Raw genomic sequence first — 17920 nt, 5'->3', positions numbered from 1 at the left:
GTAGCTATTCTACTCCAAATATGGCCACGATGAACATTTTACTGTACTAGATTCAGAAATACACTAAGCTGAAGTACTCCAATGCATGTGCAAGTGTCTGCTGTGCATCACACATTGATGGGGTTTGTGTCAACTAACCAATTAACTCTGAGAAACAGTAGAAGAATTAGGTTTTTCCAGTGGTCTGGGAAAAAGAAAGGATGAAGATGTCACAGGGGAGAAGGAAAGCCTCACCCATTACATTCAGAGTAGCTGATGAACCAAGAGTCCCACAAGTTGCAGAAAGATTCTTCAAAACAGGGAAACAAAAAGGAAGAAGTCAGTGTTGGCTTCTCAAAGAGGCTCCCACCCCAAAGTGCTCAAGAGACCCAGTCTGATGAGTCAGGATCAGCTTCTTGTGGAAAGAAAACACAAGAGCACAAGTAGTAAGAGCAAACCAGCAATGCTCTACTTCCGACAGGCAAGATTTGAGATAAAAGTGCTTTTTCGACAGGCTCCAAGCCTGGGCTGCTACAGAGAGTGAAGCAGCTTCTGTCTACTAAGCTAAACATGAATAAGTAAAAGGTCCATTTTGCAGGCCTGGAGAATTCTGTCTGAGCAGCAGCAATAATACCAAGCTGGCACATGGCATAAGCAGACACACAGACATTTCAAAGAAGTCAGCAACATAATCCCCATGTAACAGACAGAGGAAGTGATCAAGAAACACAGAGATGATAATCAAAGAGGAGATGGACAATTGTACAACACAAATATCTGCTGCACATTTTCAGCACACCATCCTCTTGTCCGTAAAACACAATAATGTTTATCAAATCTAACAGAGAGAAAGCTTCCATACCCTAACTACACTAAACCCAGATAAAATCGCAACAGGCCACCTTAAAAACAAATACCGAAAAGCTTCAAGCTATATTTGGTACCCCATCTGGTACAACAGCCTGTTCCCCCTGCAACAAAAGATAGATGCAGGAAAACCCTGAATAGATCCCACAACCACCTTCAAAACCTATTGTTTCTTCTACCACTGATCAATTAATGGTGCTCTGCCTCCTATAAAAAAGCTTTGAGTCTTGCATGTTTTCTTCTTCACCTCATCTGTAGATAGATATGCAAACATCCAATCTTCTTATGACCCCAGAGAGTCCTTACAGTAGGTATGTTCAACAAAAATGGGTTTTTTTCAAAGTTTTAAAGGCAGTAACTTTGGGTTACTTGCACTGTGAGAAAGGAAAAGAAAGGGCAAACAATGCTTCACTACACTGTTCATTATTTAAAGTGGACCTGAAAAGTAGGCATTTGAAGGGATTTCTACCAAAACACACTGTCACATATTTGTCAACACTTCCTTTTATCTGCCATAAATTCCTCATAATGGTCTCAAGTCCCTACTGTTCTGAATAACTGACTCAGCTGGCAGTTTTGTCATCTTACCACTTTCCTTCCCTGTTTTCCAAACAGAGTCTTTATTTTAAGCACCCAACCCAGCAGGGCAATAACTTGCACAAAGTGGCAAACTGACCCTCATTAGACAGAGCATTTGGTTCAGTATTTTAAGTTCCTCACATGAAAACCCATATTCTCCCCCTCACTGAATTTCCTGTCACAGCTGCACCACAGAAACCTTACGGATTTAGATGACAGAATCACACTCTTCCAAGCAATTTTAAGCTTTTTCTATTTGTAAATTTACCCAAGGAGTAGGAAAATTTAAGACACAACACAAGTGAAACAGCACTAAAGCACACAGGAACTGGTGTTCCTTTCTCACTATCACCTTAGCTCACCGTGCCATAACTACTGTCCCTAAAACAACAATACCAAATTGCAGAAGAGAAGCAGCCCTTCTTTGCACCTGGACTTTTCAAGCCTTCCACTCACTGCTCATATATTCCTCCAGTATCTGAACGGGTCCTACAGCAAAGGCAGAGAGGGACTCTTTGTCAGGAACTGTAGTGATAGGACAAGGAGTAATAGGTAAACATTGAAAGAGGGGAAATTTAGATTTAGGAAGAAATTCTGTACTGTGAGGGCAGTGAGGCACTGGCACACGTTGCCCTGTGAGGTTTTGACTGTCCTAATCCTGCCAGTGTTCAAAGACAGGTTGGATAATTTCTTGAGCAACCTGGTCTAGCAGAAGGTGTCCCTGCCTATGGTAGGGGGGTGAAACTAGATAAGCTTCGAAATCCCTTCCAACACCTTAACATTCTACGAATTCCTAGGAACCAACCAGCAAACCCACGGTGGGGAAAAACGACCCCCCACGCACAGAACTCGCAACAGACACCAAACCACACGCATACACAAACCCGTTCTCCTGAAACCTTCCCAAACAACCAACTCCTGCTTCCTAAAGCACCGACACTGCACTTTGGTTAAACAGCCAAGTTCCCTTCCACAGTCGGGCTTGGCACTGCCGAGCAGCACAAACCCGCTCGGAAGAACAGACCCCTCCTGGCGCACCCACAGCCAGCCCCGCTGCATTAGCGCGGGTTATTGACAGCAGCAGCTTCCGGGGAGCCCCAGGAGGGCCCACGAGGAGGCCTGGAGCGCTCCCAGCCAGCCTCCCGCCGCAGCGGCCTGCACGGCCCAGAGAGGGAGCCATGGGCGGGGAGGAGCTGCCGGGGGCTCCGGACGCGGGGGGGGAAGCAGACAGCGAGCACCGGAGACGGGGAAGAAGCGGGGGAAAGAGGCGGAGAGACGCCGAGCCCCGGCCGGCCCGCGCGGCGCCTTCACCTCACCTGCGTTCCGGGCCGCCCGCCGCACCCGCCGTGCCCGCGCCGCGCGCCCCCATTGGCTGCCCTCTTGCCCCTCCCCGCCCTCCCATTGGCCGAGCCGCCGCGCATCCCGGCGCCGCTTGCTTCTATTGGCCCAGTCGCCGCTCTCCGCCGCGCGCCGGTTCCCGCCCCCTCGCGAGAACAACTTTATTGAGGCGCTCGCAGGGGGGCGCGGACCGAATGTGAGGGGGTGGCTGCCTCCGGTGGGCGCGGGTTCGAGGCTGCCTCCCGCCTTCCCGCGCCGCGCCGAATTCACCGAAATAAGAGGTATACAGAAAGAAATAACGGGCATGGGGTCATTCCTCTCTATCCTCCCTCTCCCTTCTTAGCGCTGAGTCTTGCTGGCAAACCTCGTCTGTAAGCTGATTCCTTCGGAGGTAAAATGAGGATACCGAATTCATCCCGATTTTGCCACCTATGGCCAAATACACCAGCAAAAGTAGCAGCCCGCAGGTACTCTCACCATCACCTGCACGATGGTGTCCTGAGGGTGTGTAGGGGTCCACTGTGTTTGGTCCCATCTTGGGAACACACACAATACCCCTAAAACAGATACTGCCAATGAAATGGGATTTGTTGGGCAAAGTCTGGGAACTGGGAAAGGCCTGCTTGTGTAAGGGGTGATGTCTGGGCCTTGCTACTGTTCCGAAACATCATCCATCAAACCTTCAAAGCTAAACAGATTTCCCCATTAGTACATCTCTAACTGCAAATTTTACGGTGTAAGAAGCAGTTCCCAGGCCAGAGGCAGCGCTGGCCCCGGCTGTAGTCGCTCCTCCTAACTGCCAAGTGCGTGCAGGGGATCAGGGTACATTCTTGCTTGTCGCTTCAGTTTGAGTGGAGCACTTGTCCTCGGCAGGATGCCCTGGTGGAATGGATGCCCTGGTGGGACGGTTGTCCTGGTGTGATGGGTGTCCTGATGGGATGGGTGCCCTGGAAGGGTGGCTGTGCCACCGCAGCTCTCCCTGAGCCCTTCCGGGCTCCCGAGGCACCTTTCCAGAGCGAGGAGACCGGCGCTGGTGCCCTCCGGGGCGGGATGGGGGAACAGCCGTCCTGAGGGGCCGGGACCGGGTAAGAGCAGACTCGGGCAGGGGCCGAGGAAAGCGGGGACAGGCAGGGAGCCGGGCCGGGCGGGCGGCGGTGCTGTGGGCAGGCAGGTGGCAGCAGATCCCTATGGAAGGGCTCGGCAGCGCCGGGAGCGGAGCCGCCCGGGAGAGCCGTTCCTGGGGCGGGACCCCGGTCCTCTGCACAGGGACAAGGGGTGCTGTCCCCTCTGTGGGTGCCCGTCCCTCTACACTGGGCACACAGGGCGCGCATCCTGTTCCCTTGCCCAGCATGCACAGGTTGCTGTCTCCTCTACATCAGACGTCTATATCCTCCGTACTGGGTGCCCATCTCATGCGCATAGGGTGCTTCTCATCTCTGTGCCAGGGGTTTTAAACTGGATATTAGTCGAAATACTTCACTGAAAGTATTGTCAAGCACTGGAACAGGCTGCCTAGGAGAGTAGTGGAATCACAACCCCTGGAGCGATTTAAAAAGCACGTAGATGTGTCACTTGGTTTAGGGGTAGGCTTGGCAGTGCTAGGGTAGCAGCTAAACTTGATGACCTTAGAGGGATTTTCCAACCTTTCCAATAATTCTGTGACTCCGCGCTGGGTAATTTGCGCTCCGCACTGTGTACATTTTCCCTCTGCCCTGAGTGCACGTCCCCTGAGGGCAGGGTGTTATTTCCGCTGTGCACACGTGCCTGTCACCTATGCACAAGGTGTGATTACTCTCTGCCCTGGGTGCATGTCCCCTCTGCACACAGCGCTTGTCCCCTCGGCACAGGACGATGTCCCCGCAGCACAGAGGTTCCCTGCGACGTGTGCGCAGGGTCCTTGTCTCCTTTGCACACAGTGCATCACTCCTCTGCACAGAGCACGCATCCGTTCTGCACAGAGCACTTGTCCCTCCTCCGCAGGGTGTATGTTAGCACAACGCAGGGTCATGGACAACCATCATCCCCCTGGGATTCACACACAGCCAGAAAAAGCGGAACTGGATGCAGCCCCATGGGGCAGCTACAGGGCTGCTCGTCTGGTAGTGTATCCAGGACCCCCCGGCCCTGGCTCCCCTGGGTGCCCAGAGGGGATGCATGGTCACCTCAAACCACCTCGGCAAACTGAGCTGGGCTTTTCTTTGTGGGGCTGGATAAAGCACATCAGCCTCTTGGATCAAGCAAAGGCTCCCCTCACTCCCGCGCCCCCCCCCCCCCCAACTATACAGAGCTGTCCACAGGCTGAGAGCACATCCTGCTTCATCAAAAAGTATTACCTTTTTTTTTTTTTTTTTTTTAAACTAGAAAATACTCCTGAGGGGACCAGAAAGTCCCCACCCACTTCACTGAGAGCAGCTATAGGCAAGGGCAGCCACTGGCTACATCCCTGACCAGCTCCTCACATGGGTGCCTGCACCCACTCCGCTGGTCATGCGTCTTTCCTCTCCTCAAATCCCTCCTGGGAAGGCTGGAAAGGGCACCAAGGCTGAGGGTCTCTGCCAGACGGGCGCGCAGCAGAACCGGGAGCAGGCAGGGCAGGCTGGCACCGGCACGGTGCATTAGTGTGCCCACGTCCCACCCTGGCACGCTGCTGGGAACGGGGAGTGGTTGATGCCTGGGGCGCTTCCTGTGAGGGGAAACCCCATCCGCGCCCGCCTTTGTCTCTGGTGCAGGATGCGGGCGCCTGGCCCCGCGGGGCTCAGTCTGCCGCCCCTCCGCTACAGTGGCTGGGGTCGCAGCCCTGTTTCATATGGCTCCAGCAGCAGAGCCATGCCAATCTTCTTTTCCAGCAAAGCGTCTTCCCATGGGATTGTTTTTTATATGCATTTAGGACAGGGCAGACCCTTAAAACCCATTTCCAGCACTACACGTCCGTTGCAACAAGCAGTGCTGGGAGGCTGCTTAGGCAAAGACAAATTGCCTGATGCAATAAGGCAACACATTTAAAAGGCAAATGGGTGCTGAGCTAGGTGTTGCTTTTCTCACTGGCAAAGTTGGGTGCTGAACAGTCTGGGCACCCCCTGCAGGGCCATGTGCTGAAGCTGGGCAGACTTTGGGGAAAAGGTGAGCCTAGATCATCCTGGATGCCTGAAACATCCCTAGGAACTGGTATTGCCATGCTCCCTGCTGTGGAGACACCCCACCTTGTGCCACCCAGCCTAGCAGAAGGGACTACGTGGGTACCCAAGTGACCGATTTTGCTGGGTTTTGAATTTATCTTGTCCCTGGTGCCTTGTCACCAAGGGCTGCAGGACATTTTCCTGCAAGGCACAGCTGTCCCATTGACCAAAGAGGCACAAAACGGGTGAGGGCAGCATAGCTGGGACCTTTCATCTGTGGTGGGGCACACCCAGGAGACGTGCATGGGCAAGCAGGTGCCTAAAAAGTGACTCTTTCACTTGGCAGAGACTTTTGGAAGCAAAACACGTCCCATGCATCTTCCCACTGCCCTCCCTCCCCCATACCAGCAGCCACCCCAAATCTAGGCAGCCAAGCATTGCATTCATGGCTATGGCTGCCTGCCCTCATGCATCTGGAGGTAATTGCAGCTTTAAGCAAGGTGCTTCCCAAAAATGAGCTGGAAAAAAAGTGCTTGGAGGTTTTGCCCACAGCAGAAGCCAGGCATTTAGCTACAGGTATTTGGCATGGGGAGGCTGCAGGGAAAATGGCCCTTTGGGGATGGATCTGCTCTGCAATGGATTGGTTTGCAAAGCATGAGCTCTTGAGGAAGGGAGGTTTGTCCCTACTAGAATTTGTCCAAGTGCCCTCCAGCAGCAGCTCAGGGCAGGGAATCTTGCCAGCACACATCACCCTCCCACCTATGACACTTACTCCTACAAGATCTTTCACCCAAAGGAAGCCCCAAGCATGGTGCAGAGGCACCTGCCATGAAGCCAAAGAAAGGCTGGAGAGCACTAGAGCCCCTCCTTTCCATTGCTTGCCCACACTTCTGGGTATGTCACCCATCCTCCCTGGGAGACCAGCACCTTAAAAATGCCCAGAGCAACCCTACACGTAGGACGCAGTCCATCCTGTGCCCTGTGAAGCTCTTTTTCTCCCTCAGGGAGGTGCAGAGGCCACATAGGGAAGGACGAGGGGGGTGTTTGTGAGCAGCCCTCTCCCACCCCACAGTGACAATTCCCACACAGGTGTCCCAAGTGGCAAAAATGCTCAGCCTCCAACCCAGCCCCACAGCAGCACTCGTACCTCCAGACAAACTCCTTTATTTCCATCCAGTTTCACCACTGGTACAGAAAATACAAAACATGAAAAAAAACCCAAAAAATAGGCTTTTCTGTGCCCCCCACCCCCCGAAGCATGCCGACTATTTACAGGCAGAGACGAGCGGCTCAGTGGCAGCAACTGCACTTGCTGCTGGTCGGCTCCTTGCACACACAGCCCTTGGCGCAGTTGCTGCAGCTCGCGGGGCAGCAGGAGCAGCAGCCTGGGGAGGACACAAGAGTTAGGAGGTAGGTGGAAGGGGCTGGGGTTCTGTGAGGCAGAGGGACCCGATGGAGAGTGGAAACAGCACCTCTGCATCAGCAGGGCTGATGATCCCAATGGGCTGGGAGATCTGCACAAGCGTCTTACAGGGCAGAAACCGGGGCAGCCCCCCAGAGGGGAGAGGGTGCATGTATATCTCAATGGGCCAGGGGAAGAGGGAAGGAACCCATGAGGGTCCTACAGGGTAAGAGAGGGAGTGGTGGGGACTCCATATGGGGCCTGACATGGCAAGAGGGATTGTCTACAAGGCAAGAGTTGGGAGGTCTCCATTGGGTCCAACAGAGCAAGAAACAGCTCCCTTGTGGATCAGGAAGGTGTCCATGGTGTCCCACAGGGCAAGGAGGGGTTACACTACGGAGCAGCGCGGTGCCCAGAGAGTATCACAGTATAAGAAGTTTCCCAATGGAGCAGAAAGGTGCCCATAGATGTCCCATAGGGCAGTGACAGCTCCCTCCAAAGACAAGGCTGGATCCCCCCTCCCTGAGCCCCCCACTCACTCTTGCGGCAGCTCTGGCAGCGGCAGTTCTTGCACTTGCAGGACCCGGCGCAGGAGCAGGAGTCACCTGGGGAGCGAGGGAAGGAGAGCGGGATCAGCCAGGAGTCAGGCAGCCGGGAGTTAGGCGGGAGTCAGCCGGGACAGGACGGGGCACTTACCGACGGCACACGTGCAGTCCTGGGGGTCCATGGCTTGGCTCGGCTTAGCTCAATCTAGCTTAGTTTGGCTCGGCTCGGTCCGGCGGGGCTGGCGGCGGTGCCGACCAACGCCGGCCGCCCGGTATTTATGGGGCAGGACGCGGGGCGGTGCTGGCGCTGCGCACGGTGCAGCGGGGCCGTCGGCACCGGGGCCGTGCTCACCGGGGGCGGTGCCGTGCCGTGCCGTGCTCACCCCGGGGCCGTGTTCACCCCGGGGCCGTGTTCACCCTCGGGCCGTGCTCACCGGGGGCGGTGCCATGCCGTGCTCACCCCGGGGCTTTCTCTCCCTCGGGCCGTGCTCACCGGGGGCGGTGTCGTGCCGTGCTCACTTTCGGACCGTGCTCACTCCCGGGCCGTGCTCACCCCGGGGCCGTACTGTGCTCCCCGGGGGCCGTGCCCTACCCTGGGGCCGTGCTCACCGGGGTCGGTGCCGTGCCGTGCTCACTCACGGGCCGTGGCCACCCCCGGGGCCATACTGTGCTCACCGGGGGCCGTGCCCTACCCCGGGGCCGTGGCGTGCTTACCCGAGTCACGGACCTGGCCGCTCACCCCCGCTCCCAGCCCGCTGCGGGGAGGCCGAGGTGTGCCACCTGTAGCCCCCTCCCCGGCAGGGTGCTGCACTCCGGGGGACCGAGACCCTGGAATGCGCGGGGTGTGGGGGTAACAGCAGTGGCATGGCACTGCCACCAGGTCCTGCACACGTGTTACAGCGCCCGGATGCTGCCCCATGTATCCAGCGCTGTGGTGCAGCGATGCCCCCCACCTCGGGGTGGCTGTGGGGTGCACGGGGCTGTCCGTGAGGATGAGACTGACTGTTTCAGCACCCCACAGGAGAGGGGCATGGCCCTGGGCAGCCCCCGTGGGGCTGGAGTGCTCAGATGGCCTGCCAGGAGGGGTGCATCGTAGAACACCCTGAGTTGGAAGAGACTCACAGGATCATGGAATCCAACTCCTGAACCTGCACAGGACAACTCTAAAAAACACACCATGTGCCTGCGTGTGTTGTCCAAAAACTTCCTCAGCTCTGTCAGGCTTGGTGCAGTGACCACTTTCCTGGTGAGTCTGTTCCAAGGCCTGACTACCTTCTGGGTAAAGAACATTTTCCTAATACTCAGTCTAAACCTCCCTTGACAGAGTTTCATGCAGTTCCCTCTGGTGAACATGGGGATGCAGTGTGGTAGCTTGGCATTGCCAGCTGGGAGCTGCTGGGAATCACTTTCTCATCCCTGTGGGTTTTCCACCTCATCACAGGGTTTGTGTGCCAACTGGCTTCCACCACCACGCACATGCCCTTGGCCAGTTCAACATCCAGAATGGAAAACAGTGGCTAGGCCAGGGCCAGGCTGTCCCCGTGCTTCCACCCCCTGCTCTTGGTAGTGTCCCAGATGGGGCAAGCCTGGATTCAGAGCCAGTGCTGTAGACAGGGTCCATCCCTGTGGAGCCTGGGCCAGTGGGCGCTAGGACCAGGAGAGGCTCAGTGACCCAGGGTGGTTGTGCCAGGGAACGGCTCGTGCTTGTTTGCAAAAGCACAGTTGTTTTTTCCTGGCAGTGTTTGCCAGCAGCAGTGAGGCGAAGCCAGCAGGCATTGCACACGCCACTGGCTGAGCCGGAAGGCGGAGAGGTGGAATAGCCGAGCACGTGTGGTGTCACTGCACATAAACACGGGTTGTGAAATAACTTCCCTCCAGGACTACCCCAGCGCAGTGTTTCGGGAATGTGCAGCACCCGCGGCCCCCCCTCCAGCGGGGCGGGTTCTGCTGCACCCGTGGTCGAGGAAAGGAGAGCCTCGACTGCCCAAAATGGGATCGTACATCCCTGCATGGGGCTGTACCGAGAGTGGCATGACTGTGCAGGGGAAGCAGGGGAATTCCCAGATTGCTAGAAATCCTGCGTATCGTACATGGAGGGGCCGTGCTGAATCTCGGGACACATTGTCCTGGGCCTGTGTCACTGTGAGCGGGAAAAGGCAGCACAGCATCCCCGCAGAACTGTCTGTGAAGCTGGGTTGGGAAAAGAGCCTGGAAAATGCCTGATTTCCCAATCTGAGCATTTCCACTAGTGAGGTCATCCCACAAGCAGAAGAGGGAGGGAGGAAGGAATGAGTATCCCCTGAGCTGCGGGCTTGCTGAAAGGCTGTGCCAGACATCAGTGGGGAGATAAGAGCTTGGAGGGGTCTCCTGCATTCCTGCTGGTATTCCAATTTCCCAGGGCACGGAGCAGTTAAACCCAAGTCTGTTCCCATGTAAGAGGAGTGCCAGGTCCAACTCTGATTTTTTAGCAGTCGTAAAGTGAGCAGCAGAGCTGTAGCTGTGCAGCATGGGTCTCAGGACTCAGAATTGGGATGCTGGAACCTCTCTCTTCCCACCCCTCCCCACTCCCCCATTCCCCTGAAGGCAGGGGCCAGCATCTGACAGCTACTCTCCATGATACTGCCATGGGGCACAGGGAAGGGCACAGCACAGAGCCATGGGGCAGGACCAGTGCAAACTCACAGGGGCCAGCAAAGCCAGACCAATTCTGTGAGCTTTGCTGGTTAAACCAGATGTTTGGTGATAAATCCCATTAGCAACCTCTCCTTCACTTTTCTTGTGAGCTCACCAGTGATGTTTTTGTGTGGTTGGCACCTACATCTCTCTTTGTTGGAAGGAATAAAGACAACCCTGCTCTTTGCAGAGCGGAGTTTAGTGTGGTTGCTCCATGCCTGCCATGTGCCTGCCCTGCCTAAATTCAGCTGACAAAGAGGTGGCCTTTGCACTCGTCAGAAGTGTGGGGTGATGGTGACATCTCAGGGGATACTCTGAGGAAGGAGCCATCCTGGAGCAAAGGGGTATTCCCTAGGAAATGGCACCCTGAGCAGCCTGTGGGCAAGGGTGCTGTGCTGTAGGCTGTGCCAATCCCTGGCAGAGTCCTGGCAGTGGTGGCTGGGTAGGTCAGGAAAGGTTTTTAACCTAAAAAGTGGCCATGAACGGCCGCATTTGAGGAGTGCAGGGACAGGCAGAACCTGTCATGTTCCTGGGAAGCAGCAGGGTGGCACGTGGCACCTGGGGTGCATCATTCTGGCAACAGCATGGCTGTGCTTGGGCAGATTGAGCATCACACCCTGACACGGGCATTGCGGGCATCACATCCCATTGTGGGCTTTGCAGCTGGCATAGGCATCCCATCCCATTGTGGGCATTCCACCCCATCAAAGGCATTGCACCCCATCACATCCCATCATTGGGATCCTGGTATGGGCATTGCAAACCACAGTGGGCATCACACTCAGGTTTGGGCATCATGTTCCATCACAGGCACTGAATCCTATTGCAGGCAGTGCACCGTGCTGTGGGGATCACATCCCGTTGTGTGCACTGCACCCCATGGTAGGGAACCAGGTCACCTGAGGCTCCCCAGGAGCACCCTGCCAGGCTGGCAGAGGTGGCAGGAGGATAAGCAATGCGGTTCTTCCAGCCAGTTCAACTAAACTGCCAAGAGGAAAACTGAACCTGTTTCTCTGCCACCCCACCTGCTGTGGAAACATTCCCCCTGGAAATGGGCAGGGCTGGGGTGGTTATTACAGTGAAAGCTTGTAATAACGAGCTGCTCATTAGCCCCGAGGATCTCTGGTGGAGGAGACAGCATGGGATTTGCCCCTGGGTAACAAGAGGGTGGGGGGGGAAAAATCCCTTATTGTGTAGGGAAAGTGTTAAAACAAGAGTCAGAACTACTGGTAGGGAGAGCAGAGCCAAGATTAGAAGACAGGAGCAAAAATAAGGCACAGGCTCTTTGCCATGACCTCCCACACGCACTGTCCTCCCGCTCCCCAGGGAAACTGCCGCACCCAACAGAAGTGCCAAGTTCCTTATGGACCTTTATATACATATCACTTTATTTAGGTAGCTTATTACATGTCAAACTGACAAACACTAAAGAAATCTGAACACATATATAAAAAAAGACAACCAACATACACAATAAGGTTTTTCTTCTTTGGCCCCCCATATGTGCATCACCCCCAGATGTGCAGCCAGGGGTCCCCTATTTGCAGCAGCTGCACTTGGCAGACGGGGGCCCCTTGCAGACACAGCCCTGTGCACACTTGGCACATCCAGCTGGGCAGCAGGAGCAGCAGCCTGTGGGAGAGACAAAAAAAAATTAAGGACATTCTCGGGAAGTCTCAGGCTGGGGCTTGTGGGGGGTCTCACTGTGTTGGAGTTCACCATCCCCATTCTTGGCAGTGTCTTCCAGGGTGTTTATGCAGCCATGACTGGCACTGGAGAGGCAGCTGGAGAGTGTGGTACTCCCAGGGGCTCACCAGGATTCCCTCAGTCCCACTCTTTGCAAACCCTCATGGCACACAGCTCTGCTGTGGGCGACAGCACCAGGAGCACCCAGAAGAAATCCCAGTGCCGGTTTCCTCCCCAGCATCCCCTTGTGCTGAGCCTGAGGGGCTCTTGAGGGGAATGCTCAGGTTTAGGTGGTACTGAGGGACTTGTATTGCCTGGAGAGGGGGTAGGTTCACACTGTGCTCTTTTGGGGGGAAAAACCATATGTGAAGAATAAACTTGCCACTGGCAATACTAAGACTGATTTGATTCAGTGCATACACGGATGTGTAGTGAAAACCCCCCGAGTGTTTCTGCCCCTTCCCCCCCGGGGGGCTCACGGATCTCTCTTACCTTTTTTGCACGATGTGCATTTGCAGTTTTTGCATTTGCAGTTGTCCCCGCAGGTGCAGGTGCCACCTAAAACATGGAGAAAAGAAGAAAAAGAGGTTGAGAAGGGGTGGTGGGAGGGGATACCGACAACTCAGACATCCGCGGGGAACAGCACTGCCTCCCTTCCGAGCATCGCTCAACCTCGCTCAGAGGTCACGGCATTCCCAGCCGCTTTCCAGTGAGATGCTCCTAGGTGACACCGCAGTGCTGGGAGGGAATGGCGGAGGAGGCCGGCGGGCAGGAGTGTCGGTGTTCCCGCTGGGATGCTGGGGCTCCCGCTGTCCCCCGGGATGGAAGGAAACGCTGCCTTACCTGTGGCACAAGGGCAATCCTGAGAGTCCATGTCTGACTGGGCTGGGTGCCTGCTGTCGGACGCGTTGGGCGACGGGAAGAAGCTTTGGCAGGACTCGCAGCCGCCTCCTATTTATCCTTGGCCAGGCGAGAGCGAGTGCAAAACCTCCGCCCCTGCAGCCTGCGCACGGCTCAGCCCGGCTCCTGCCCCGGGCGCTGCTGATTCACTGCCCGGGCGGCGCAGCGTGACCCGGGATTCCCGCCTCCCCCCGCGCCCCCTCCCCGGGGTGCTGTGGCAGCAGGGAGAGCTGTCGGGGTCACCGCCCCTCTCTGCCGAGATATTGGAAGGGGTGCAGAGAACGGCCAGATCTCATCACAGAAATGACACCTGTCTCAGGAGGGTTGCTGCACTCGACGGGGCTGGGGGATGAGGGGGTGCATCCAGGGAGCCCCACAGTCCAGTGATTGATTGATTTATTGATTGATGCCAAAATCAATCTGCCAATCTGACTTGGGGGATACATCAATCCAGAAAGTGCCACCCCTGCTGGGAAATCTCAGAACTTTCACAGTGGGATGATGGGGACCTGGCACTATGAGGTGACAGGGATTCAGTCCCTGCTTGAGACTCTGTCCTCTGGTTCCTACAACCTCCCTGCAAGCAGGAGCAGCAACAAGCTGGACTGGCCTGGCCAGAGCCTGCCATGCCCTCCCAGTGCCCCAGGACAGTGGCACCCACGTCCCCTTGGCGCTGTGCATGGCACCTCGGGGCCCTGTCTCCTTCCTGGCTGTGGTGCTCCATCCCACTCGTCTGAATTAATTTCCATGTGTCATTACCTGGGTGTGCAGGGGAGGAGGGTGGCAGGTGAGCTGCCATCACCCTGGTCAACTCCTCCAGTGCGTTTTACCCACCCACTCGAAAGCACAGTGAGGGTATGGGGTGGGAGGCACAAGACAAAACAAAACAAAACAGAACAACAAAAAAAAAATCTTGCTGAGATTTTTGGTGTGGGGACAGTCTACTTCATGTGCAGGAGGCATCGTCAGTCATGGAGCATCCTTCCTCCTCATTCCTGTGTTTCTGTGAGCTCCTTGGTGTCAGTGATGCCCCATCCCAGCTGCCCCCTGCTCTGAGACACCTTTGCCTTGGGGTTTTATCCCAGCTGGGCTTTTGCCTGAGGTACCTGGCTGAGGCAGTTTGTCGATTCTAATCCAGCCGAAACAGCAGCCCAGGGAGTATTTTTACCACTCAGCTGTCTGGGCTTGTTGGGAACTTGTTGGGTGACCTGATGGGGAGCATTGCCAGCACCCCAACTAAGTGTCTCCTCCAGCCTCTCCAGGCCAGTGTGGGAAATCAGAATGGAAAAACTTAAGAAAGGCAGAGCCAATGGGCCCCTTCCTCAACTCCTCTACCCTGGAGTGTGGAAATTGACAGTGCTCAAAAAATAGATCTTAGACTCCAGGCAGTGACTTGAAAGCTGTGAGAAAAGCTGGCCTGGGAAATCGAGAGGAGGAACCCAAAACAATCCCTATAAACAATCCCGGTAGATAGCCTCCTCCTGACACCTGGTGTTTTTCCAACTTGTATACTGGTAAAGATGTTTACAAGAAGATGGTGTTCTAAACGACCAGTCCTATTCATTGTACCAAAACACGGTATGAAAAGAATCTGTCTTTCAATAAATTTTGATATAATGCCCTCAGAAGAGATCGGAGTTCTACGTATTGTTACTCAGCCGTCCTGAATCGTAATGATACTGGAGCAACTTGTCAGTGTCCTGACGTGCCAGCCCTGCAGTCTTGTGAATGTCACACTGCTGCTGATGCACCGGGGCGTGATGACAGGGGACGGTGCCAGGGACCAGGTGCATGCTGAGAGTGTTATCGCTCCTGTGGGAGCAGGGAAACACAAACATGGGAAACACATGTGCAAATGGTCACCTGCCACCCTGGCTACAGCCCGCTGTACTGTTGGTGTCATGACAGAGGGGCAACATCTCCCTGGGATCTTGCATTTTCTCTGCTTCTTGGCTGAAATGATCAGCCAAGCACTATGTATGCTGAGGGAAATGCTTCCTGCCGTGGCGTGGTGGATTAATGGGGAACAGCAATATCACTCTTTCATCTGTTGTGTCTTCCCCCACTGCCTGGCACCCTTGGCCACACAGGCAAAAATTGGCCCTTTCCCCAGCTGGTGGTGGCCCAGGGATATGGGGACAGGTGGTTTCTCCAAAGTGGTCCCTCTCCTCTAGCCTAGGGGGTGGAAGGTGAAGCCCACACAAAGGGAAGAGAACAATCTCTGCCATGAAAGGAAGGGGTGCAGGAAAAGCTTTCCAGCACCTGTTTTCAGTCAGACCCCAGCCCTTTTTACCTTCTTTCCTCTCTTTCTGCACAAAGGAAAAAAGCATCTTCCAGGTGATGTAGGACTGGGAGTCAGGACTCTGGTAGATCTTACATTGCTCCTGATCTATTCTGTAATTGATTTGGGATACGTTCTATAATTAATTTGGGATTAGACTGGAATAATGAGTTGTCAGGCAGACACACACCAATCAGACTACCTCCAGAAGCAACCTGTGATTGCGGTGACAATGATGAGCTGGGGACATCTTCCCGCTGTTTAAACACCCCCAGTGACAAGGTCTTGCCAGCCTCAGTTTGCCTTCTGGCCCGTGCCCTCCATTTGCCTGGGGGTTCTCCATCATTTTAATGGGCCTGATCTTGCTCCCCAGAGCTGAGCAAAACAGGCAGGATCCCTGCACAGAATTTATTCACCAGCTCTTGCCATACCAGAGCTGTAACCCTTGGCTCTCATGTCCCCTGCGTGGGATTCCTGGCTCTGTCCCCAGGCATATCCGTGGCAATTACCCCCGGAGACTGCCGGGTGGGTGAGTCAGCATGTGATGCTCCAGTGCTCGATGCAGAGCCGGAGATGACTTTCACTGGGGGGATGGTGGTGGCTGAGCATCACCATGGGCATGCCAGGGACAGGGCCCCCTAGAAAGGAGAGAAGGAGGCTGACAGCTTTCAGGACAGTGTGGTGGAGGCACCTGTTCCTGTGACACCTGGGATGTCTACAGCTGATTACTGAAAGCGACCTACAGGACGGTGTCAGGGCTGGTGCCGATGACTGGCAGTGACTCAAGGCTGGTGCCAGGCAGGCGAGGAGGGAGGCACAGCAGCCAGCTCCCATGGAGGTGAGCTGGCACTGGTCTTCCCTGGCTCTCTGCTGAAGGACACGTGGCTCCAGTCACCTGTGGGCACGCGGAGGAGAGTAATGGACCAGCATCAGCCTCCAACTGCCTGTGGTGCAGCCACCCAGCATGTCACCTTCTGGGGACCCTGCAGACTACTACAAGTCTCTCTCTCATGGCACGTGTCCCCCAGAGTGCTTACTCTGGGCTCATCATCCCCTCTGGAGCAGCGATGGGTTTGGTGACCCCTCCTTCACCCAGATCCAACATCCCAGGCAGCCGGGGGGCTCCTCTGGCAAAGCACCATGGCTTGGTGGGTTCAGACTGTGTGTAGGGATGCAGGGACCTATGAACCCTGTGTGGGCACAGCACCAAGACCATTGGAGTACAGTCCCTGGGGGCACCATGCCCTTCACCATTGCCCATTGCTTGCCAGGCAGGATGCTGATGCAGGGTACCTAGGGGTGGCCCCGACACAGCAGCAGCAGCAAGGGTAGCTCAGCTCTGCCTGCTCCAGCTGCCTCTTTGTGTTGGTCTCTGGGCAGGAGAGCTATGGCTGGCCAGGGCTCAGCTGCCAAAGGTTCATGGAACCGCAGCCCACCTGGGACCAGTCTTTTAAACTCAAATAGAGAATATAAAAAGTATTTTAGCACCCAGCAAACACCCAGCACATGCAAGTGCTGAAAGCCATCAGGAAGCCCTAGGAGTGATTGCTGCTTAGAAAGCAGGCTTGGCTTTGATCCGAATCTCAGGTTATTGTTTGCTGATGATAAACAAGTGTTTGAAACACGGGAAATAGGTGCTGACGTCGTTTTATTTTGCTGGCGCTTGCCAGGCCTTTGGCAGAGGAGGAAGAGGGTGAATCACCCCTTGTCTGTCCTGGGAAGCCATTCCCAACCACTCCCCATGTGCATAGGCAAAGCCTTGGAAACATTTGGGAGTGAAACCGGATCAGTGGGCTGACCTCAGGCTGTGGAGATTTCTTTCTTTTTCCCAGAAAACTGAAAGCAAAGACTTGTTCTGCTCTCAGTGGTAGACATTAGCTAAGTTCATGTCTGTTCTTCCTTCTTTGCTCTCTTCCTGGGATGCTGCCTTCTTCTCTGCCATCACCTTGATTGCAGCTTTAGGAAAATATATCCCAGCTAGTGCTTCTCCAGTATCAGCCATCAGCAAAGATGTGGCATGTCCCATTTTCCTGGGGAAATGCCCTCCTTGGGGACTTGCTGGCCCACATCACGTCTATAACCATAGGAAGGCACCTTCAGCGAGGGCCCTCTGGCAGTGGGAAGGGGACGGGCAGATTTCCATTAAGCAGGAATTGCACGGCGTGCAATCCTGGGACGCTTTCACAAGCCGGCAGCACTCTTTGATGTGGGCTCTTTGGGAGCCGCCTTGTGACCCAGCCGGCTGCGCTAGGGCTGGGACTCCCAAGGCCGGGATTATGAGTCGGGCTCAGCTGCCGGCTCATCCTATGGCTCCAGGCAAGGGCTTGGCCCTTACTCCTTATTTCTTATCTGAAACAGAGCTATCGATATTACTTTCCCCTTGAAAAAAGCAGTGTGGAGAGGGTGGGGATTTGCTAATTACTGATTTTTCGGGAGAAAGGAAAGGAAGAAATGCTGAATTGATGCCATGAACTGGGTCCAGGAGGGTAAACTGACCTTGCAAAGTTCCTGCCAGTTTTGGGGTGTGCATCCTGAGGGCCCCCAGCACAAGGTG

General features: G+C 55.1%; 3 protein-coding genes across 3 annotated transcripts in view; all 3 read right to left on the bottom strand.

The window, feature by feature from the left end:
* NUP93 (nucleoporin 93) overlaps positions 1-2778 on the bottom strand; it is a 77331-nt gene extending 74553 nt beyond the window's left edge. The window contains exon 1 of the mRNA XM_066194408.1: positions 2742-2778. The gene's annotated coding sequence lies outside the window, so the exon portion shown is untranslated. The remainder of the gene's footprint in view (positions 1-2741) is intronic.
* A 4249-nt stretch (positions 2779-7027) lies between these two features.
* LOC136295713 (metallothionein-2) lies at positions 7028-8105 on the bottom strand. Its single transcript, XM_066194312.1, has 3 exons — positions 7978-8105; positions 7821-7886; positions 7028-7264 (listed from the first exon to the last, which is right to left on the bottom strand). Exons 1-3 carry the CDS (start codon positions 8006-8008, stop codon positions 7170-7172), a joined length of 192 nt encoding a protein of 63 aa, XP_066050409.1. The 5' UTR covers positions 8009-8105; the 3' UTR covers positions 7028-7169.
* A 3755-nt stretch (positions 8106-11860) lies between these two features.
* LOC136295731 (metallothionein-1) lies at positions 11861-13189 on the bottom strand. Its single transcript, XM_066194339.1, has 3 exons — positions 13029-13189; positions 12678-12743; positions 11861-12131 (listed from the first exon to the last, which is right to left on the bottom strand). Exons 1-3 carry the CDS (start codon positions 13057-13059, stop codon positions 12037-12039), a joined length of 192 nt encoding a protein of 63 aa, XP_066050436.1. The 5' UTR covers positions 13060-13189; the 3' UTR covers positions 11861-12036.
* Positions 13190-17920: the final 4731 nt, after the last annotated feature.

The sequence above is a fragment of the Chamaea fasciata genome, unplaced genomic scaffold (genome assembly GCF_029207755.1).
Source record: "Chamaea fasciata isolate MVZ Bird 193981 ecotype frontalis unplaced genomic scaffold, bChaFas1.0.hap1 SCAF_12, whole genome shotgun sequence".
Lineage (NCBI taxonomy): Eukaryota > Metazoa > Chordata > Aves > Passeriformes > Sylviidae > Chamaea > Chamaea fasciata.
The sequence above is the reverse complement of the archived record's forward strand: the minus strand, read 5'-3'. Positions and strand labels throughout refer to the sequence as shown.

Coding starts and splice junctions, on each gene's coding strand:
- LOC136295731 (XM_066194339.1), bottom strand. CDS start 13,059: ATGGACTCTCAGGATTGCCCTTGTGCCACAG. Junction 12,744..13,028: donor GGATTGCCCTTGTGCCACAG/GTAAGGCAGCGT, acceptor TCCATGTTTTAG/GTGGCACCTGCACCTGCGGG. Junction 12,132..12,677: donor ATGCACATCGTGCAAAAAAG/GTAAGAGAGATC, acceptor TCTCTCCCACAG/GCTGCTGCTCCTGCTGCCCA.
- LOC136295713 (XM_066194312.1), bottom strand. CDS start 8,008: ATGGACCCCCAGGACTGCACGTGTGCCGTCG. Junction 7,887..7,977: donor GGACTGCACGTGTGCCGTCG/GTAAGTGCCCCG, acceptor CTCGCTCCCCAG/GTGACTCCTGCTCCTGCGCC. Junction 7,265..7,820: donor CTGCCAGAGCTGCCGCAAGA/GTGAGTGGGGGG, acceptor TGTCCTCCCCAG/GCTGCTGCTCCTGCTGCCCC.